This window comes from Chinchilla lanigera, unplaced genomic scaffold (assembly GCF_000276665.1).
Source record: "Chinchilla lanigera isolate Chin_1 unplaced genomic scaffold, ChiLan1.0 scaffold00115, whole genome shotgun sequence".
NCBI classification, from domain to species: Eukaryota; Metazoa; Chordata; class Mammalia; order Rodentia; family Chinchillidae; genus Chinchilla; species Chinchilla lanigera.
This window is the reverse complement of record NW_004955516.1, coordinates 959,630-983,352: the sequence shown is the minus strand read 5'-3', so window position 1 is coordinate 983,352 and position 23,723 is coordinate 959,630. Positions and strand designations below refer to the sequence as shown.

The following is a 23,723-nucleotide window of genomic DNA, read 5'->3' as shown; positions in this document are numbered from 1 at the left end:
GGGTCCGCAAAGGCATCCTGGAGGAGGAGACATTCAGCTTAGCCATTAGCCCAGTGCAGAGGTAGGAGTTGGGTTAAAGGCAAGAAACCAAGTATGTGGCTAAACTATGACAGAGGGAATAACAGCAAGTCTGAAGGCTTTTGTATTCTCTTGGGTTGAATACAAAATGGTATGATCAGATTGTATGTTATAGAGATTCAATAATCACATATTGTGATCCAAGTTAAACCAGCATCATTTCCCTCCAGATGCTGAGGATACACCATCACTTTTATAGTATTGCCAAAAGACAGAACCTGAATTAACCATAAAGGGAAAAGAAGCACATAATCCCAAATGAAAAGATGTTCTGCCTTTTGAACTCCAGAAATGCCAATGTCATGAAGCAGAAAGGCTGAGGAACTGTTTCAGATGGAAGGAGATTAAATGATGCCAAATGCAATGTTTACCCTAGGCTGGATTTGAGGATGAAATACTTTTCTCCCCTCATAAGTGAGGGAGGGAGGGATTTCTGTAAAAAGACTGTGTTAACTTTCCATCACAACATTCTGTGTTCGTCATTTTCCATCACTGTGGAAAAATAAATAACTGAGATAACAATTTAAAAAAAGAAGGGAAGAAACTGCTCCAAAGGAAAGAACAACTGGGATGGGGGAAAGGTGAAAAGAAGGAAAGAAAAAGAAGATGTACATAAACATGTATATACACATACAAGACAGCTAAGATAATTATACTACTAATTTCTATTAGTTCACTGAAAGGAACAGTTTGTGCTTATACTACTTGATCAATTCTGAATGCCTATATCTTGTAATCTGAGCAAGTACTTTAAAGATAACAATATGCAATATAACAACCTTTATTAATTTCCTATTATCTTGTTTTGAAATTGTGTATCGTTGTTTTTATTCTCTTTAAAATAAAAAAGAAACACTTTTCTCCCTTTTATTATGATGGACATTAATGAAACAATTGGCGAAACTCAATTAGACAATACTGTATCCATACTTACTGCCTGCTTTTGATTATTGTGCTATGGTTGTATGAGAAGGTCCTTGTTTTCCCGAAATGCACACTAAAGTATTTAGAGGTAAACGAGCATCGTGTTGGCAATGTACTCTCAAACTGTTCAGGGGAATTGTATCTATAATATATATTTTAATATATATAACGTAATATGATATAGGGTAGCTTAGAGGGTGAGGCAGGGGGATTGACTGAGTGGCCAAGTTCAAGGCCAGCCTGGGCCAGATGAGAGAAATGGGGGTGCGTGCAAATGTGGAAAATAGTTAACATTTGAGGAACTCAGATGAAGGGTAATCATGACTTCTTTATGTTATTTTTGCAACTTTTCTGTAAGACTGAAAAGTTTTTCTAAATAAAGATCACCCCCCACCTGCAAAAAATAAAAATGGAAAGCAGATAACTGAAACATCTAACGTCAGCACTGCAGCAAGACCTCAGGAGCTCAGGGTGAACAAGACCCTATGGGACTCCTGGCCTAGCGGGTCATTTTGGCAGCACATCCAAAGGGGTGAGTGAAGACCTCCAGGGAGATGACAACAATCTGGGCAAGAAATAGGGAAGGCCTGAATGCATTGAGGCAGTGCCAACATAATTAGAACATTAAAGGGACGCTTCTATGATCTAGTGATTAGCTGGCCTTGAGTTAGGAAACGAGATGTTTGGTGGAGTGTCTGGTTTCTTGCATAATCCACTGGTGGCACCATGGTCCTGTTTGCCAAGATAGAGCAGGCAGTTTGTGAATGAGATGATTGGCTTTGGGCAACTTCTTAGAGCTACTGAGGAAAGGGGTTGGTCTCCAGGCCTGTAACTTGGGAGAGATCTGGGCTTTAATACAGATTACTGAGGGTGTCGTTAGCATTGAAGAGGCAGAAGAAGCCATGAGCTAGGAAGAGACTCCTTAGAGAGAGGGCATAGCAAAACCCCAGAAATCCCCAACATCTAGGGCATTCCAATCCCACTGTCTTTGACCCACCCTAAAAGGTGGGCCATGGCAGCATATGACTGTAACCCCCAGCACTATGGGAGGCTGAGGTAGAAGGATTGTAAATTCAATCCCTGCCAGGCAATTTAGCAATTTAGTGAGATCCTGCCTCAAAAAAATTAAAGGGCTAAGGATGCAGCTCAGTGTGAAGGACCTGAGTTCAATCCCCAGTAATACAAAAAGGAAGGAAGGAAGGAAGGAAGGAAGGAAGGAAGGAAGGAAGGAAGGAAGGAAGGAAAGAAGAGAGGGAGGGAGGAAGGGAGGGAGGGAAGGAAGGAAGGAAGGGAGGGAGGGAGGAAGAGGGAGGGAGAAGAAGCAAAGGACTAATGAATGAGAGAAGAAAGAAAAAAGCTTTTTTTAGATTTTTATGTCTCCACCAATGGCTTAGGCTATTTGCTATCTTTTTTTCAGCTGGTTCTGTCACCGCAGGGGCAGGGTCGCAGGAAGGAGGAGGCTCCCATTGAAATAAGAAACCTAGACCCATCCTACCCATAGAATCAAGGTGCAGGTTTGCTGACTCCGGTCATGGAAAAGGAATTTTTAGGACTGGTCGGTAAGAGGCACGGAAAAGATTAGGCAGAAATTAAAAAGTACACACTCAAATAGTGTGGGCCCTCAAGACAGAGGGGGGAGGGAGGCGGGGAGGGAGGGAGAGAGAGAGCAAACCACCTTATAATCTGAATCTGAAGGTGGGTATTTTTGTGGGGTCTTGGGGGTGTCTTCAGGATGGGAGACCTTGGATGTGTATTCCTACTGTCCGTGTGGCTCCCCATCTGTTAGGCTACACTAGAATACAAACCATTTACTTGCGTTTGAAATTGACAGAAGCTGCCCATTAACGCTGTTGCTTCCTTGAGGATGGAGGTCTGTGAGAGGAAGCGCAATTTACAGGTGAAAAGCACAGGCCCAGAACCCAATTTACAGGCTTATTAAGTCTTTAAGACCCTTAGGATTTTTTAAGTTTTTTGAGGCAGGGGTTTCACTACGCAGATCAGGTTGGCCTTGAACTCAGGCAATCCTCCTGCCTCAGCCTCCCAAGTCCTGGGATTGCAGGTATGCACCACCACACTGGGCTGTACAGTTTCTCTTCAAAGTACAACTGTAAAAGCCAGGCGTGGTGGCACACACCTGTAATCCCAGCACTCAGGAGGCTGAGGCAGGAGGATCACCGTGATGAATTCGAAGCCAGCCTGGGCTATATAGGTGAGTTCAAATCCAGCCTGAGCTACATAGTGAAACCCTGCGTCAAAAAGACAAAAAAAAAAGTACAATTTTAAAATTCTGATTTTCCTTGTCACTTTTTTACCTATCATTTTTTCGATCCTACCTCAGTCGTATGGCTTTGGAGGTCTGTTCACCTTGTCGACTTATATTTGCCCATCTGTAAATAGGAAAATGAGCGCATAACTGTCTTAAGTACCTCCCAGGGCCAACAGAAAATCAGTGAGGCTCGAAGTAGTGGTTCTTCTAAATTACTAGCTTTAAGCTTTGAGCTCACGGGAGGTGGACTGTACACAGATCACTAGTAGGGCACTTGCCTAGCATGTGGAACACGCTGGCTTCTACCTCCAAAAATGCACACACAAAAAAATGAGCTGAGGTTGCTCCACCAATTTTCTGCTTGCTTTGAGTTTTCTGATGTTGATCTCTAGTTCTTCCTCCTTTGTGAATTAAAATTTACAATGTCAAATTGATGGTACTTTGAGAGTACTAGGCAATTTTTAGGACAGTTCAGATATCAGGGAATAGGATACTAGAATGAGATGAATAATGAGGTAATGTATTAATCTCAAGCATAGAGTTGAGTGGTTTTTGACAGTACATACCCCCGTGCAATGCAAGTCTCTATCTGTTTAGAGACCATTCCCATTGCCCCACAAATTTCCCTTACTCCCCTTGGCAGTTACTCCCTGCTGCTATCCCCGAGGGACAAGCACCATTCTGTCTGACTCCCTCCCTTTAAAAATTCGTTTAAGGGCCTGGAGCAGTAGCACAGTCGTAAATCCCTGCCTAGCATTCTTGTGAGACCCCAGGTTCCATCCCCAGCACCGCGGACAAACCAAATTGTAATCTTTTAAACTTGTGGGTTATGTAGAGCAAGTAGAGAGTCAAGGGGCAGGATGAGGAATACCTGTGGGCTCTCCATGGGGAACGAATGTGAAGCTGAGGACTGCTCCTGAGTCGGGGTCGGGGTTTTTTTCCATGTGATTTTTTACAGTCAAATCAAATACACTCTTTTCTCTTCCGCACCAAAAACGTTTTGCAAGAGTTGGCTTCCGGCCATCAGCGTCTTACCGACTAGGTAGAGGGAGGATTTATTTAATCACTTTGTTCTTTCCTTTTTAAATCTGTTTGTGTTTAATGAGACCTTGTGCCAATCTGTTAGGCACTTTAACAACTTTTGTTTGTTTAAGTAAAAGATAAACGTTTGATACCCTAGTTCAAACTCCGAAGTTTAGGTTCACTCTGTCCCCGCCTCTCCATTCCCGCACCCCACCCCCACCCCGTCCTTGCCCCGTGTGGCTTGGCAGGAATTCTTCCCGCTGCGGGTGCAGAGGGGTACAGCGTCGGCCTTTGAAGGGAGCGGGACCAGCAAGAAGGGCCGCCTTGTCCCCAGGCCTGAGGCCATCCACCCGCCCAGCCGCTGTGTTCCACGGAATTTCCCCTCCCCCGCAGGGCCTGACCTTGCAGCCACCAGAGAAGTCTCCGGCCTGGTGAGTGCCCTGGTCGGCCCTCCTCCCCCCAACCCCACCCGCGAAAGGTCCAAGCGAGGGTGGAGCGAGACCAAACCGGCCCAGTCTCCCAACCAGGGGCATCCAGGAGGGTGACTGCTGTGTGCCCACCCGGGACCCGCGCAGAGCTCATCCGGGCTGGCCTGGGCGCCCGCAGCAGAGGCCCGCACTAGGATGAACCGGGCTCCGCCTTCAGCTGCCCAGGGCCTTGCCATCGCTGTTGCTGATGCAGTGGCCCGGGCCACGACAGCGGCTGGGCAGGTGGATGGCCCGCACTGTGTGCACACTGAGCACCTCCGCAGACACCCCAGGTGCAGCGCGAGCCCCGCCGCCTTTCTCCTCGCCCAACCACCCCTCCGCAGCCAGGGCCTGCGTGACACAGGCAGAGCAGCAGGGTTAAAAGTCACTATTAAAAGTGGAGCTTCTGATCTTGGCTCTTATCTAAGATTGATAGTATGAAGGCCTTTGGAGTCTGAGCCAATTTTTAACATCCAGTGAACATTCGGAATGCAATGAGGCTGGCAGTCATTATTTAAAACAACTTTGAGATAAGTGTGGGTTTTTTTAAAGTATAGTTTACTGAGGAAATTTGGGGGGGATGGGGTATGAGGCAATCTCTCACTATATACAAGCTGGCCTTGAATTTCCTACGTAGCCCAGATTATTGAAAGAAATATTAAAACAAGATCAGTTTTCTCCCTTCTCTCCTATCCATTTGTCCACCCACGTGTGGGACCACTTGGTTAAAGCACATAGACACGAGTGCCAGCAATTTTTACCCACTGGAAATCTGCATATTGAAAGCAGAGCAGGGCGACAGGAAGGATGCTAATACACATGTGTATACGCAGGATAGCTGGAGCAATTGTACAGCTGATCTCTATTGGGCTATTGAACAGTTACTGCTTAAAATTTTTTTTCTTCTTTTTAGTTTTTGGACCAATTTTGCATGCTTATATCTGGTAATCTGAACAAATAATTTGAAGACACCAATATGCAACATAATAACCTTTGTTGAATTCCTATCATCTTATTTAGTCTAATTCTGTATCTAATGGTTTTTTAAATTATTTTTTATTCTCTTTAAAAAATAAATAAAATTTTAAAAGGAAGGATGGTATTGAAAGTTGCCGGTCTCCCACATGGGATTCTTATCTGATCAGTTTGGGTTGTTTTTTTTTCCTGATAATTCTTCTTTTTCTTCTCCTAATTTACTGATGATGGTCTCTGGCCTAAAGTCCCAGAACAGAATGTTCCTTACTTGTGCAGTTCAAGACCAGTTGTCATACTGGCGCCATGCCTGCCCAGGGAGCCAGAGGAGTGATCAGCTCCTCCTGTGGTGCTTAGCAGGTGGCCTTTTCTTCATTCCTTCCATTGTATGAATTTGAAAATGGATAGGGGGGTGGTTTTGCTAGGGATCGAACCCAGGGGTTCAGGCATGCTAAGCATGCGTTCTACGGCTCTAAGTTAGTGCATTATTACTGGTGAACAGATTTCTAAAAATGCAGATCAGGAAGGCCCTGGCCTCCAGGGGGATCAATAGCACCAACAGATGGAGGAAGAGAAGATAGCAAGAGAAGGTGACCTGTAGACACCCAAAGTGGCCACCAATGAGGGAGCTGCCCGCCCCCTGACCACCCTAAGGGGCGGGAGTGCTGGCATAAAGAGCAATCTTGCACTCTCCAAACAGCGAGCTCTCTGAGGGTCACCAGCACCAAGGTGTGAGTGTCTGAGTATCGCTCTTCTTTATAAAGACAGCTTGAAAAAAAGACCTCATTGGTAAGTTGATTGAAAATGTCTCCTGGTATCTCCTGTCAGCTATTTCTTCTTCCTGCTACATGTCTCCTCCTGTCACCTTGCTGATCTTATTCTGACTTTCGGAAAGTAAGCCCAGTTTTTCCAGTTCTGATCAAACACAGCCATACCTCTGAGAGGTTGGGAGTTGGGTTCCAGATCACTGTGATAAAGCAAATTTCATAAGAAAATGAGACACAATTGTTTGCGTTTCCCAGTGCATAGAGCTGTTATGTTCATAGTACACAGTGGTCTATTAAGTGTCCACTAGCATTATGTCTCTAAAATGTACAGACCTTAATTTTAAAAATACTTTATTGCAGGGTGTGGTGGTGCACACCTACTGAGGATCGCTGCAAGTTCAAGGCCAGCCTGGGCTACATAGTGAGTTCAAGGGCAGCCTGAACTACATGGCGAGACCCTGTTGCAAAAAACCAAAAATATTCAATCTGTAAAAAGTGCAGTATCCGCAAAACACCATAAAACAGTATGCCTGAGATTTTTATCGAGGTCTCCAGCCAAGTATGGTGCTGAATTGGCTCGATGCAATCATGTTTCACTTGATCTCTGCTGTCTTCTGTAGGTTGCTGCGTGACAATGTCTTCCATTAAAATCGAGTGTGTCTTGCCTGAGAACTGCCGGTGTGGTGAGTCTCCAGTATGGGAGGAAGCGTCCAACTCTCTGCTCTTCGTAGACATTCCTGCAAAACGGGTTTGCCGGTGGAATTCACTCACCAAGCAAGTACAGCGAGTGACCATGGGTAAGGATGAAGGCCCAGCTCACATCTTTGCAGTCAGGCATCTTTTCCCAGTGGAGGAGCAGTCATCATGTTTGTCCTTCCCCTGGGACCTTCTTATTAAAGCATACTGAATGTGCTTTAAGACCTTTTGGCTTGTCACGCTGTCTGTGTCACACTCCATGTCCTCCCACTTCGACCCAGGAGTAAGTGTTGGATCATCAGTACTTTCCTCATCCTCTTCCAGTGAGGGACAACACTCCCAGTATCTATCTGTCCTTGACACCTTTACACGACAGCATTGAAATTTGAAGACTAAGTTAATGGCACAGCAAAGGCCATCTGCCTTGGTCAAGCCACGAACTTAATTTAAAGAAAAATAAGATCAACAAGTTGACCTCTTCTTTGCATGTGGAAAGGTCTTTTGCAAGCGAAGAGGTCAGAGAGCATAGCTCAGTGGCAGAGTGCTCACCTAGCATAGTTCTATCCCTGGCGCGGGGGGAAGCGGAGGACTATCAACCGGGCCTATCTTTGTTCACTGCACAACTGAATTCGGATGGAACCCTGTGTGCATTTCAGTGTGATTCCGTGTAGGACCCTGTGCTTTCCAGAGAAGGAGTCTGTTGCTTTCTATGGCTCAAGGCTGTGGGCTGACATGATCAGTGATAGAGAAAGAAGCTTCTTTTTTTCATTATTGTGTTCGTGGGAATGAGATATCAGGAAATCCTGTAACCTTGGGAATCTACAGGAATTCTCGGTATCTCTTCCCATGAATCGAACTAGGGACCACAATCAATATCTAGTTACCCTCCCCCCATCCTGGGGATTGGCACCCAGAGCCTTTTTTTCTAGCAGTCTTAGGGATTGAACTCAGGACCTTTGCACTGAGTTATATCCCCAGCCCTGTTTTTAGTTTCTATTTTCAGATGGGTTTCACCAGGTTGCCTAGGATAGGCTTGAACTTTGCAGCTTCCTATCTCAGTCTCCCAAAGTGCACCACTATGCTCAGCTCGGAGCAGCTCTTTTGCTTCCCTATGAATATTACTGCTGCTGGAGGCAAAGCGGCTGTGGCTCTGAGGGCAGAGTAGGGCTGTGGGCCCATCCCCTTCCCTAGTGAGTTCCTTCCAGCATGTACATGTGCCCACCCCAAACCTGCAAAGCTGCTCCCTCAGCATGCAAGAATGGCTGGTGGTGTCAGCAGTAGCTCGGAAAGTGACCAGGAGTCTCAAGCCACAGAGATCCATGATGAGAGTGCGACCCTCCGCATCATGCCCTGCACATTCCCTGGGACCCTCGGTGACTTGAATCAACCTCTGAGCAGAGCTTTGAGCTAAAAGCACCCAACACCTTGCACTAATTAGGTACTTTAAGGAATGTCTGATAAATGTATTTCTACTGTGACTGTTCACCCCGGCAATCCATCTGCCCACTTCAGATGCTTTTTGGGGGGACTTCTGGGGACCAAACCCTTAGCTTCAAACCTCTCTCCACATTTTTTACACAGAGCCTCACTATGTAATTCAGGCTGGTGTTAAACTCACTTTGTAGTCCAGGGTGACCTCGAACTCGCAGCGATCCACCTGCCTCAGCCTCCCAAGTGCTGGGATTACAGGTGTGCACCACCACATCCAGCTAATCTCTCCACTTTAGAAAACGTTTTCAGGGCTGGGGATTTAGCTCAGTGATAGAGTGTGTGCTTAGCATGTGCAAGGACCTGGAGTTTAATTCCCAGCACCCCAAAATGTTTTCTTATACATAGAAAAATATCAAACTCAGAAAAAATAAAATTTCAAAATACAGAACGTAGTAATGTAATGAAAAGATATGCTTATATTATCACTGCATCTACATTCCTATTTATATTTCACCATGCTTCATTCCAAAGAAGATTTGAGAAACAGTTTCCAATTGAACGCATAAAAAAAAACTCTCTTAAAAACCTAAGAGTTAGGGCTGAGAATGTGGTTCTGTGGTAGGGCACTTGCCTAGGATACAGAAAGTCCTAGCTTGGATCCCCAGCACCACAAAGAACGGACAAATACTATATTAAAAGAGGAGAGCAATGTCACAAAACCTAGTCGCTGGAAGTAAACACAGTTGGCATCTCTGAATTTCCTGGAGATCAGACCAGTTGAGCACAGCACATTCTGTGATGACACCTGGTGCCTTTCAATTAGGCACAGCTCCTCTGCACTGGATGTGGCACCTGCCCCGATGTATTGCATTGTAGCTGCTGTGCTTTGACTTTTTTTGTGAGAGAGAAGAGGTGAGAAGGGAGAGGGGAGAGAGAGGGAGACAGAGAGAAGGGAAAAGAGGGAGGGAGGGAGAGAGAGGGACAGAGAGAGACACAGACGCAGACACACACACAGTCTTGCTATGTTCCAAGCTGGTCTGGAACTTGCTATATAGCAGCCCAGGCTGGCCTTGAACTCTCCTTCCTCCAACCCTCAGCCTCCCTGCCCCAGCAGCTGCTGTGGTTTGACTCCTCTGTTTCTCCCACGAGCCTGGGAACATTCACAAGAGTTGGAGTCGTCTTTCTAGCTTTGCTGCCTAGAACGGTGCACAGAGTTGACACTCAACAAATATACAAGGTTATGTAGCCTTCCTTACTCAACAGAGAAAAAGCTCACTCCCGCTGCCGAAATTGCTAGGTTTCTTCTCTGAAAGATGTCAGGGGATAGGATGGCCTCAGTGTGCTACTCAGACCCTGGACTGCTCGCCACCTTTTAACGACTGCTTTTGCCTCTACAGATGCCCCAGTCAGCTCCGTGGCCCTTCGGCAGTCGGGAGGCTATGTCGCCACCATTGGGACAAAGTTCTGTGCTTTGAACTGGGAAGACGAGTCAGTAGTTGTCCTGGCTGAGGTGGATCAAGATAAGAAAAACAATCGATTCAATGATGGAAAAGTGGATCCTGCTGGGAGATACTTTGCTGGTATGATTTCTTTTTAGCCTCTACATTGTTCAACTTTGCAAGAAACACTATGATTTAGAAAGTTCTGGCTGCTACAGTGATCAGAGTGCTATTCAAATGGGTTTTGGGTTCTTTTACCTTTCCTTCCTTTCCTTTTTTAAAAAATTAATTAAGTTTATTGGTACTTTTTAGGTATACATAATGATCATATTCATCATAAGGAATTTGTACCTGTACTTGATATATCTTATTTTTTCTTTTTCCCATTCCCCCTTCTTTCAACCCCCCTTCCCCTCCTTATTTACAAAACGTTTGTTTCCCTTTTTTCCATCTTTTCTCATTTTTTTCTTTGCCCTTCCTTCCTTTCCCCTTCCCTCTGCTCTAGCTCCCCTCCCCATCTGAACATTTTCTTCCTATTTCACAATATCTATTATACATTTTGGTCCTTATTTACACTTTTAATGTCTTACATCGGAGAAACAACGTGATATTTACCCATATGTGCCCAGTTTATTTCACATAAGAGTATGGCCTCAAATTACATCCATTTACCTAGAAATATCTCAACTACATCCTTCGTGGCTGATAAAATGGGCATCTGAAATGAATAGACAGTTCTCAGATGAAGAAGTACAAATAGCAAATAGATACATGAAAAAATGTTCAGCACCATTGGTCATTTGAGAGATGCAAATTAAGACAACATTGACATTCCATCTCATCCCAGAAAGAACTGCTATCACCAAGAAATCAACCACTAATAAATGCTGGAGGGGTTGTGAGGAAAAGGAACCCTTCTCCACTGTCGGTGGGAGTATAGACTGGTGCAGCCACTGTGGAGATCAGTGTGGAGATTCCTCAAAAAACTAGGATTGGAGGTCCCATTTGACCCAATTATTCCCCTTCTTGGTATCTTTTCAAAAGAATTAAAAGCATCATATCACAGGTATATATGCACACCCATGTTTATAGCAGCACAGTTTGTAATAGCCAAATCTTGGAAACAGCCCAAATGCCCATACACTGAGGAATGGATAAAGAAGATGTGGTTTGCGGGGTTCTTTTTCTTTTGCAATGCTGGGAATTGAACCCAGAACCTCACAGATGCCAGGCAAGCGTTCAAGCCCTTGGCTATACCCTCAATGCTTTTCTTGTATTATTGCCTGAGTAACTTGTACCACTAAAGCAAACCCTATGGGAAAGTCTTCCTAGATATCTTTTTCTATTTCTCTCTAGCAGAAACTAAAGTCTATATGGTGTTTTTGTGGCTTAAATGAGTTTTAAACACAGAAGTTTCAATGAATTTAAATTGGAATTTTGTTGTTGTTGTTGTGCTGTGAGTGGAACCCAGGGCCTTGTGAATGCCAGCCGAGTACTCTACCACTGAGCTACACCCCCATCGCCCCTAAACTGAAAATAATTTCAAATTTACAGAAAAGGTACGAATAGTTTGAGGCTGGCCTCAAACTCAAAATCCTTGTCACCCGTTGTTAACATCTCGTTCCCCTAGCTTTAACATTTGTTGTATGTCTAAACATAATTTTCCCTGGTGGAGCCGAGGTAAGAATAGTCTGCCTATATATGGTGTGCCTCTGCCCCGAAATACTCCAGGATGCATTTCCCAAGAAAAATGACATCTTCTTACATGGTCACAGTGCCGTTATCAGCTGAAAGAAGTTTAACATTGATGCAATAATTTTATCTAATATACTGTCTGTATTTCAGTTATGTTGATCAACTGAATAATGTCCTTTATATAACTGTTCCCTCCAGTAAAGCATCCAGTCTAGGATCATGGTTTGTACGTAGTTTATCTTTTTATCCTCTTAATCTGGAACATTTCTGTGGCCTTTCTTTGTTTTTTATGACAGCGGCATTTTGAAAGGATATGTTCCGCCCAGCCCCCCTTTAATAGAATAGTCTTCACTTTGTAGTTGTCTGATGTATCCTTGTGGTTGGCTTGATATTCTACAGTACATTCTTGCCTGGAATACTGTGTAGGTGATGCTGTGTCCTTCCCGCGGTGTCCCCTCTAGAGGCACGTTGTCCATCTGCCCCACATTGGTGATGTTAATGTTGACGACCTGGTTAAGGTCCTGTAAGATTTCTCCATGGTATAGTAATTGGGGTTTTTTTTTTTCAGCACTGGGGATGAAACCCAGGGCCTTGCACACACTAGGAAAGTGCTCTACCACTGAGCAGCCCTTTTAAAAATTTTTATTTGGGGCTGGGGATTTAGCTCAGTGGCACAGTGCCTGCCTGGCAAGCGCAAGGTCGTGAGTTCGATCCCTGGTACTGAAAAAAAAAAATTTATTTTTAGCTAGGTGTGATGATGCATGCCTGTAATCTCAGCACTCAGGAGGCTGAGACGGAGGATCACTGCAAGTTCAGGGACAGCCTAAACTACATAGCAAGACCCTGTCTCCAAAACAAAAAACAAACAAACAAACATTTTTTTACTTTGAGACAGGATCTTGTTAAGTTGCTCAGGCTGGCCTCAAACTCAAAATCCTTTTGCCTCATCCTCACTAACACCTGGAATTACAGATATACCACCACACCTGGCCATAGCTGTTTTTTAAATTGTCATTTACAAGAATGTGTGGAGTTTGTTATCTACTGCTGTCTAACAAATTACCCAGAAACTTAGTGGCTCGCCATAACAAACGTGCATTATCTCACATAGTTTCTGAAAATCAAGAATGTGGATGTGGCTTAGCTGGATGATTCTAGTGCAGACTGTTTCATGACCTGATAGTCAAGCTGTCGACTAGGGACCTGAAGGTTGTGCTTCCAAGTTCATTCATGCAGGAAAGAAGCTTCATTTCCTCACCATGTGGGCCTCTCAGCAGGGATGCTCGGGACATGATTTTTCTTTTCCTCGAGCTAGTGAAGAGAGGGAGAGGGACAGAAACTTAAGATGGGTCAATCTTAGAAATGACATACCATCAATTCTCCCTTGTGCTACTGGTCACCTAGGTAACAATGGGAGGATGGAGAGGACTGTACAAGGCTGTGAATGCTGTGGGGCAGGGATCGTTAGGAGAAATCTTGAGCCTGGCTATGGAGAGATTCTTTTTTGGAGGGGGGGGGGGTACCAGGAATCAAACTCAGGACCTTGTGCTTGCCAGGCAGGCGTTTGTGCCACTGAGCTATATCGCCAGCCCAAGAGATTCTTTAAATCAACATAAATACTCTGGTCCTTAACCAAATTTCTCCTTAGGTTTTATACTTTTGTTTGTTTGGTGTTTCCTTTTTTTTTTTAGCACCTTAGGTTTTATATTCACTATTTTTTTTTTTGAGACAGCATCTCACTATATAGTTCATGATGGCCTGGAACACACTATGTAGCCCAGGTTGGCCATATCTGACTTATATCCACTGTCAATTCTTGCCTGAATGAAATGTGTGTGTGTGTGGTGCTACAATTAAACACAGAGCCACACAAATGTCAGGCAAAAGCTCTACAGCTAAGTAACATCCTCAGCCCTGTTTTTATTTATTTATCTTTTGGACACAGGATCTTACTAAATTGCTAAGACTGGCCTTAAACTTGTGATTCTCAACCAGGTGTGGTGGCACACACCTGTAATCCCAGCACTTGGGAGGCTGAGGCAGGAGGATCACCATGAGTTCGAGGCCATCCTGAAACTACATAGTGAGCTCAAGGCCAGCCTGAAATACATATGTACCCTATCTCAAAAATAAATAAATAAATAAATAAATAAACTAACTTATGGCTCTCTTGCCTGAGCCTCCTGAATAGCTGGGGTTATAGGCATGTACCACTGCACCCACCCCGGGCATCTTTTCTGTGAGGCAGGTAGTGTGGAAGAATATTCATTGAAACAAACCCACCGGTCCTGTAGTACATAAGCACTGAGTGATTTCCCTTCTTTGCAGGGAGGGAGGGCCTATCCTGTCTTACTTGCTGTTCGGCTTTCCATTTGAACTCCACTTTCCTCTTCTAACTTGCTCTTCTTTCAGATAAAATGTGATATAGGAGATGAGCTTTCCAGTTTCTTCATTATAATCAGATTCTTCTCTGTCCCCTGAGATCCCACAAAAGTTTATCTAAGTGATTTTTTTTTTTTGAAACAGGGTCTTTCTGTATTCCAGTCCTGCCTTGAACTTGCTATGTGGCCCAGGCTGGCCTCAAACTCATGATCCTCCTTCTCAGTCCCCTGAATGCTGGAATTACAGCTGTGTGCTACATACCATACTCCATTTAAATGGATTCTGAATAATAAGTCCAATGAATGAGATACTCCATATGTACTGGAGAAGAATGTCTATCTCCTGTTGGTGGGTGGAGGGTCGTAAAAGTACGGGTATCAATGAGAGTTCAGTTGGCTGATGGCGTTCAATTCTTTTATGTCTTTGCTGATTTTGTTTACTGATATTGACTGCTGACAGATGAATATTGAGAGTCGCCAACTATAAGTCTATATTTTTCTAATTCTTTCAGTTCTGAGAACTTTTACTGTTAAGCACAGACACATTTAAGATAACTATATGTTCTTAGTGAATTGACATTTTCAATATGTAATCACCCTTTTGGCCTGGAAATCATTATTCCCCTATATATAATATGCCATTTTTCTTTTCATTTCTGCCATTTTTATTGCTTTAAAGCATTTTGGTTTGACTTTAGTTTTCAGTAACTTCATTACAATGTCTCTGGGTGTAGGTTTCTTTGTATTTATCCTGTTTTGGATTTGTTTTTTAATCTAGTTTTATGCTTTTCACCAAGTGTTAGGGTTTGTGTCAGGATGTCCCCCCAAAGCCTCATGCAGTCATGGGGTAGGTTTCTAGAGAAACACAAGATATACAAATGTACAAGGAATTACAAGTTTGGCTTACAATGGTCAGCCGCAGAGTTGGATGAGGAAGCGTGCAGAGGGTGTCTGCATGCTGGAGATGAAAGAGCTCAGCCCCAGCTCACTGCAGTGTCCGTGCAAGTCCATATCAGGAGGTGGATGGGTCTGTGACGGAATGCTGAAGAATCTATGACAAGGGCTGGAGAGCCTACACCAGAAGGCTGAAGAGTCCCAGGCGGAAGCCCAACAGTCTGCACCAGAAGCCAGGAGACGACCAAGCTGAAGGCAAAGACTGGAGCGCCTCAGATGAACCAGCAATCAGTCCTTTCTCAATACCCTTTTCTTATGCAGCCTACCCGCCCTGGGGGTGGGGGGTCCTCTATACCCACACCCTCTGCATGCCCTCTTCTTGTACAGGCTCAGGATGAATACAAAGTAAGCACCTTGGCTCCCTGCTGAGTCGCATAGTTAACCTTCTAAACTTCTCAAATTGACAAAATGAAGAGCATCCCAAAAGGGTAAGGACAGGTCCTTTTCAACTGCGGCTTAGCCAAGCCTCTAGACTCCCCAAGTTGACACAGTGTACCAGCCAAAACACCAAGCTTGAGGAATTTTGATCGAAGTAACCTTCAAATTTGGGGGGGGTGTACCCGCTCTTCTCTAGGAACCAAGAGATGCATTAGCCCTTCTGTTGTTGTCCCATGGGTCCCTGAGGCTCCATTCGTTTTTCTTCCAATCTTTTTTTCTCTCTGTCATTCAGATTGAATAATTTCTATTGATCCACCCTCAGGTACACTGACTCTTTCCTCTGTCATATGTCCTACTATTGATGAATAGATCCAGTGAGTTGTAAAATTTTTTTTCTAAAATTTTCATTTGAGCCAGGCATAGTGGTACACATCTGTAATCCCAGCACCTGGGAGGCTGAGGCAGGAGGATTGCCGTGAGTTTGAGGCCAGCCTGGGCTACATAATGAGACTTTGCCTCAAAAAACTAAAAAAGAAGTTACTTGGTACTGTAATTTGAATACTGAATGGCCCCCAAAGGTCCACTTTAAAGGCTTGGTCTCCCAGGCACTGCTATGGGGAGGTGCTGTGGATCCTTAGTAGGCATTGTGGGCAGTCCTTAGGTCTGAAGAGTATTGTGAGACCTTGGCCTGTCCAGCTGCCCTTTGTTTCCTGGCTCATGAGGTAAGCAGTTTGTTCCATTTTGTATTTGTACTGTAACGTGCTGCCTCGCCCAGAGAATGGGACCACTCGGTCATGGATTGGAACCACAAGCTGACATAAGCATTTTTTCTTTTTCCTCTTCTACTAATACTTCTTCTCTCCTCTTAATCCTCACACACTTGGAAACACAAAGAAGCATGAAAATCTCAACTTGTACAAAACAATCAATGAATCAAATCAAAGAGATCAGTGAATGCTGAAAATGATATGGCGTAGATATTGGAATTGTCAAAGACTAAGACAACTGTCATAGAAACTCAAATTATTATAAACAGTCTTGAAACAAAACTCAGAAAGTAACAGCAAAGAAGTAGAAGATATGAAGAATTATCAAATGAAAGTTTTCCTTTTTGTTTAGTCTTTTATTTCTTTTCTTTTCTTTTCTTCTCTTTTCTTTTTGAGAAAGGGTCTCACTAGATAGTCCAGGCTGGCCTTGAATTCACTATGTAGCCCAGCCTGGCCTCAAACTGTGGCAATCCTCCTGCCTCAGCCTCCCAAGTGCTGAAATTATAGGTGTGCAATACCATTCCCAGCCTTATATTTTTTTTAAGTACTAAGAGTTGACCCCAAGGAATGCTGAGCTATATCCCCAGCCCTTGTTCGTTTGTTTGTTTGTTTGCAACAGTCTTGGCTAAATTGTCCAGGCTGGCCTTGAAGTTCTGATCCTTCTCCCAAGAAGCTGGGATGAAAAGCATGCCATAATTATAGGCACATTTGGCTCTAGCACTGAGTAAATTATAGTTATATCCCAGACATTTTGAATATTGTTATTGGACCCTGAGTTCTGTTTAAATCCTTTGGGACATGTTGTTATAGTAGTTTTAGCAGGCCATATATATATATATATATATATATATATATATATATATATTAATATATTTGGGGTAAGGCTGCAAGTTCCAACCTGCTTTCTTTTTTTTTATTTTTGTCTTTTTGAGACAGGGTCTCACTATGCCATTCAGGCTGGCCTTGAGCTCACTTTGCAGCCCAGGTTGGTCTCAGACTTGCAACAATCTTCCTGCCTCAGCCTCCCAACCTGCCTTCTATTAGGTGCTATGGGGCTCTGCCACACATGTGCCTCTCGGTGGTCAGTCTGGGACAGAAGGAGTTCTGTCCATTAGTTCTACTCCAAAAATCTTTTTTTTGTATTAGAATCTGATCCATTCTTATACAAATTAGGAATGAGGCTAGGAGTTCATAAACAGCTTTATGGGATTATATTCCATATCAACTGCCTGTCTCTCAGAACTCTCATTTTCATTCCTCTAGCCACTCCTATAATTGCACTGCCTCCAGGGCCAAGCAGCAGGAAGATGTGAAAAAAGTATGAAAGCCATAGAGTTAAAGAAAAAACAAAAAGAAAACGAGAAAAAAACAGAATAAGCACCAGGCATGGTGGTGCACAGCTGTAATCGCAGCACTCACGGGGCTGAGGCAGGAGGATTACTGTGAGTTCAAGGCCAACCTGGACTACATAGTGAGTTCACTGTGAGCCTGAACTACACAGTGAGACCTTATCTCAACAAACAAACAAACCAATAAAATTGTCAGGTGTGGTAGTGCACACCTATAACCCCAGCAGTCTGGGAGGGTAAGGCATGAGGATCCCAGGGTTGAGCTCAGCCTGGGCAATATTTTTTTTTCTTTTTGAGACAGGGTCTTGCTCTGTAGTTCAGGCTGGTCTTAAACTCACTATGTAGCCCAGGCTGGCCTCGAAGTCATGACGATCCTCTAGGCATGCACCACCACACCCGGCAGCAAATTAATAAGACCCTGTCTCAGAGTAAGAAATGAGAAAGTAGGTGTTGGGATGTATGTAGCTCCATGTGAAGAGCCTGGGCTTAATGCTCAGTACTGCAAAATAAATAAATCAAAGCAATAGTGGTTAGATCTCACCTTTGGAGCTGCACAGAGCCTCACCAAATAGAGAGAAAAGTTCTCTTCCCTCAGAGTTTTGATGGCATTAGTTTCTGATTGCTGGCCACTCTCTCCTCTCTGCTGCCCCTCCTGAAGAATTGTCTGGGGGCCTGGGAGCATTAGATGGTAGAGAAAAAGGAGTAGAAAATAACCTTGGGGTTTCCTTTACTCCTTCTGAGCTTCAGGAGCTCCGTGTGTGTGTGTGTGTGTGTGTGTGTGTGTGTGTGTGTGTGTGTTGCTGGCAATGGAACTCAGGACCTCGTGTATGCTAGGCGAGTGCTCTATTACGGAGCTACACCCCCAACCTGGGGATTTATTTCTGCTGCTTAAGCCAGGTCTAGAGGATTTCTCTTAGATCCCTGTCTGTCTGCACGCCTGTGCCCCACTCCAGATTTCAGGCTGTGCTGCCTTCAAGCCGGGAGATACTGAGGACGAAGAGAGAGAGCTCACCGCCAATGAGGCAGTGCTTCCACTTTTGCTGTTCTTCCCTGGGCTGCCTGCCGATGCTTTCAAAGCTCTCAAGTCGCTATGCTGTGGCTGTTGTCCAGGTTTAGTAGTTGTGCTCAGGAGAATATGAGGTGGTGCATGTTTAGTCTTTCTTATTTGGAACCAGAATTTCTCAGCGTAGTGTTAATTTGCATTATAAACAAGATAGTTGTATTTTTTTCTTTTCTTTTTCTTCTTGGCAGTACTAGGGATTGCGCCCAGGGAGCATAGAGCTATATCCCCAACTACCCGCATGTATGTATGTATGTATGTATTTTTGAGACAGAGACCAACTAGTCCAAGCAGGCCTTGAATTTAAGACCCTCCTGCCTCAGTCTCTAATATAACCGGGATAACAGGCATGGTCCATCACACCAGCAGTAGTTGTCATTTTACAAAAATTTAAGACTGTGTTGTAATTGCCTTGTTTTAAGCCCTGGAGAGGATCCCTGGTACGAAATGAAGGTGCCATACGTGAGCAAGAGGCTACAGGGTTGATCTCATGGTTTTTGGCTTTTGTAGGCACCATGGCAGAGGAAACCGCCCCAGCAGTTCTTGAGCGGCACCAGGGGGCGCTCTACTCCCTCTTTCCTGACCACCATGTAAAGAAGTACTTCGACCAGGTAGACATCTCCAATGGTCTGGATTGGTCCTTGGACCACAAAATCTTCTATTACATCGACAGCCTGTCCTACTCCGTGGATGCCTTTGACTATGACCTGCAGACAGGACAGATCTGTATGTACTTGATTATTTTTTTTCTGCACTGCTGCTAGTGTTTTCAGATGCTTGTTACTAGTAAGGTAACTCTGTCAACTCACGTAGAAAACTTTCCAATATTATCATTAAAATATAAAAATGATTATGCAGACTTGATTAAGCTGCTGGTCAGACCATTGCCCTCAGCACAATGAAAATATGGTTGCCATTGACCTAATGAGGATAGAATTTTAATCCTTTTTCCACCATCACTGGAAGGGGCTCACTAGGAAATGGATCCTATACTACCGGATGGTAAAGGATAAATAATGTGCAACAGAATGAGATAAAAGACTAGACAATTCGAGTTTGAATTGCTAATTTATTTTTTAAAACAGGGTCTCACTCTAATTCAGGCTGGCTTTGAACTCACTGTGCAGCCCAGGCTGGCCTCAAACTCATGGTGATCCTCCTGGCTCAGCCTCCTGAGTGCTAGAATGACAGGCATGTATTACCATGTCCTGTTCTAGAGCTTTTCTTTTTTTGTTTTTGAGACAGGCTTTTTCTGTGCAGTTCAGGCTGGCCTTGAACTCACTCTGTAGCCTATGCTGGCCTCGAACTCACAGCTATCCTCCTGTCTCAGCCTCCCAAGTGCTGGGATCACAGGCATGTACCACCATGCCTGGCCAACTAATTCTCTTTTTCTTTTGGCAGTACTGGGGATTCAATCCAGGGCCTTGTACATACTGGAGAAATGCTTCACCACTGAGCTACACCTCTAGCTCTCTTTAAAATTTTATTTTGAGAAAGGTCTCACTAAGTTGCCCAGGCCGGCCTCATACCTGCGATCCTCCTGCCTCAGCCTCTCAAGTAGCTGCAATCACAGGCACATGTCACTGTACCTGGCTAGGCTGCCATTTCTTATTTTAACTTTAGTTAGCGATAGGCAAGTACTCAGAGGCAAAATGGAAAACCTTTGAAAATGGAAACTCAAGAAAAGTACTTCCCAGGTTGGTTCAGCTGCATTGATGTGCTATAAATGAGCTATTGTTAGAAACTGCGAGGGCAAGAATTACTTAGAAGAATTTAGAAAAATCCTTGAAACTGATAACAGGTGCTGGATCAAAAAAGCAAAATCAATCATAAAAATGACTTGAAAAAAATCATAAGACTCTTCATGTAGATTTAATCAGAGGCAAAATATTCCAATACAAATATTTTGCTTTGAAATATTAGCCACAGGTGGTGGCGCATGCCTGTAATCCCAGTACTTGGGAGGCTTAGGCAGGAAGACCACTGTGAGTTTGAGGCCAGCCTAGGCCACATGGCAAGACCTTGTCTCAAAAAAAAAAAAAAAAAAAGGAAATATGTACTGCTCAATTTTTTATTTTTATTTTTATTTTATTTTATTTTTTTTTTTTTTGAGGCAGAGTCTCGTTATGCAGTTCAGGCTGGGCTTGATCTCACTTTGTAGCCCAGGCTGGTCTCGAACTCGCAACGATCCTCCTGCCTCAGCCTCCTGAGTGCTGGGATTACAGGCGTGTACCACCATGCCTGGCTTGTACTGCTCATTTTTTTATAACTGTTTTTAACCCATTTTCCTTACACATGGTTTTAACAGTTTTCCCATTATACTCCAATTGAATTACTGTAGTGACTGGGATTTTTTTTTTCTTTCTGTACTTGGGATTGTACTCAGGGTCTCATCCCCCTGGTCTGACACTTAACTACATCCTTACTTTTACTTTTTTCTGAGACAAGCTCTAAATGTGTAGCCCCCCCCCCAGGGGGGCTCAAATTTACAATCCTCCTGCCTCAGGCTCCTGAGTGCTAAGATTACAAGCATGAGCCTCCAGCACCTGACTCCTCCCCTGGGTTTTTTTTTCTCACAATACTGATTATTGAACACAGGATCTTCACACTGAGCTACATCCTCAGTCTTTTTCTTAAAAGATTTATTTTTTTATTTTGAGATAGGGTCTTACTAAGTGCTACATTGCCCAGGCTGGGCTCAAACTTGCAATCCTCTTCTCTCAGCTTCCAGAATACTGGAATTACAGGCCTGTGCCACCATGCCTATTTGCTCCTCTGGCTTTTGCTTATTTTTTGTATATTGTGATTTCTCCCTGTAACCAGCCAGTGGGTTTTGGAATACCCCTTTTTTTGGATGCAAGTTCTTCTAATATTTAGCCTTGATTTTTTGTTTTTGTTAGGGTCTTACTATATAGCCCAGACTGGTCTCAGACTCAAAGTCCTTCTACCTCAGCTGCCAAGTGCTGGGAGTATAGGCATGCACCGCCACACCTGGCTTTAGTCATGCCTCTAGAACATTTCATTAGGCAGAAAACGAACTCCTGTGTCTTCTGGGGTTTTGTGCATGAACTGTCTGTGTGGTACCATTATGTGGCCTTTTAGATCTTGGGCTTAAAGCAGACATTTTTGTAACTACAACAGCAAAAGTCTACGTACCTGAAATGGGCTTGCAATATCTCATTGCAGATCAGCCTCAGAGAAAACTACCTACTAGTATTTTATTAAGAATTCTCTCCTAGTGAGCTCTCTCCTGTGAGTTCGAGACCAGCCTGGACTACATAGTGAGCGCAAGCCCAGCCTGAGCTACAAAGCGAGACCCTATCTCAAAAAATAGATAAATAAATAAATAAAATCTGCTTGTTTTTTTTTCCCTCCTCCTCTGAAAACCTAGGCAGATATATCTGTACCCAAACAAAAAAAGGGAATTAATCTACCCCAAAACATGTGGTAGAAATCCTTTATTCACATGCCAGACCCTGGATGAGCAGAAGCAATCAGTGTTTATAATCAGGTTGAGAGCTCATTGTCCCATTCTCGGTACAGAGTAGCCTGTTATTTTGGTGCGTTCTTGTTCTTGTTTTTGAACCTCAGCCAAGCGCAGAAGTGTTTACAAGCTGGAGAAAGATGAGCATATTCCAGACGGAATGTGTATCGACGTGGAGGGGAAGCTGTGGGTGGCCTGTTACAATGGAGGAAGAGTGATCCGTCTAGACCCTGTGACAGGTATGCCTACAGCAAAATGAGCCTGGCCTGACATGTCTAGAAAATACCACATACAAGGGACCAGGGGTGGACCAGGGATACCTTGCTACTAATAAAGAGATCTAGTCAGTGGCCTCAATTGGATAACTTTGGAAATAAAGGCCAAAGATATACCCCAAAATTTATAGTTAGAATTTCTTTCTTCTGTGGAGCTCTTTTTGCCTGGAAGAATTTTTCAAGGAAGACAAGCTAAATACATGGAAGGATTGCAACCTCCAGTCTTCTTTAGAACGTCCTTGCTTCCCTGCAAAGGCTCCAGAACTATTGCAGAGGTTGGAAATTGCTAGAACTAAACATTAAGTATTTGGTGATCTAGGGAAAAGACTTCAAACTGTGAAGTTGCCTGTTGAGAAAACAACTTCATGCTGCTTTGGAGGGAAGGACTACTCTGAAATGTACGTGACCTGTGCCCGGGATGGAATAGACCCCCAGGGTCTTCTGAAGCAACCTGAAGCTGGCGGAATTTTCAAGGTGATATGGCTCTTTCTGTGAGGGGGGAATGAGGTGGAGATTCCTCTACGAAGGAGCTCAGTGACGAGTGTTTTGCAGTCCTCCAAAACCTAATTCAATTTAGCACATTAAGCTCGTTGCCCTAGACCTGACAATATTGTATTTGGATATTCTAGACCAGTGGTGGTGAACGCATGGGGCATTCGAGCCCAGCGGGCTGTTCGTATCACTGAAAGCTCTAAAACGTTCGCCATCACTGTTCTAGACTGTCAGTTATCTGAAGTCCAGGATGATGTGTTCATCATACTTTGTACAGTATTTTAAAATATTTTTTGTGTTTCAGTGGTATTTGTTGAAATCTTTCACATTAGTATGACAATCTTGGAAATCCAGCATTGGAAACATGTTTATAAAATCACTTGTTTGTTTGTTCAGATGTTATAAGAATACTTCTAGGGGTTTTTCTTTGGGGCAGGAGTTGAGACAGGCTGAGACATAGTGAGTCTGGCCTTGAACTCACCATGTAGCCCAGGCTGGTCTTGAACTCAGAGTGCTCCTCCAGCCTCAGCCTCCCAAGTGCTGGGATTACAGGGATACACCACTACACCCAGCTATTTTCAGATTTTTAAAAAACTTTTTTTTGCAACAGAACAAACAGTAATAAAAAAAGTCAATGACCTTTCGAGCTAAAATGTATAAATGTAGAAAACCCCTTCTTCAAAGGGAGTAAGACAGTAGAAATACATTCAGTTTTAAAATCTAAATCATAGTCGTTACTAGCTGGATTATAATCTGTGTGAATAATTGGGTTAGAACATAGATACCTTATTGAGTAGTTGGTTCTCTTTTTTGAGGCAAGATCTC

At 43.8% G+C, this 23,723-nt stretch overlaps 1 protein-coding gene across 2 annotated transcripts in view; it reads left to right on the top strand.

The window, feature by feature from the left end:
* Positions 1–4,523: 4,523 nt before the first annotated feature.
* Positions 4,524–23,723, top strand: part of Rgn (regucalcin) — a 20,414-nt gene continuing 1,214 nt past the window's right edge. The window contains exons 1-6 of one of the 2 annotated variants that reach the window (XM_005408971.2): positions 4,524–4,722; positions 7,118–7,294; positions 10,022–10,204; positions 19,158–19,373; positions 22,239–22,370; positions 22,726–22,880. In XM_005408971.2, coding sequence (XP_005409028.1) covers positions 7,132–7,294; positions 10,022–10,204; positions 19,158–19,373; positions 22,239–22,370; positions 22,726–22,880 — 849 coding nt within the window. In that variant the 5' untranslated portion in view covers positions 4,524–4,722; positions 7,118–7,131. Of the gene's footprint in view, positions 4,723–6,430; positions 6,520–7,117; positions 7,295–10,021; positions 10,205–19,157; positions 19,374–22,238; positions 22,371–22,725; positions 22,881–23,723 lie in introns of those variants that run through there. The other variant, XM_005408970.1, reaches the window with a different exon arrangement.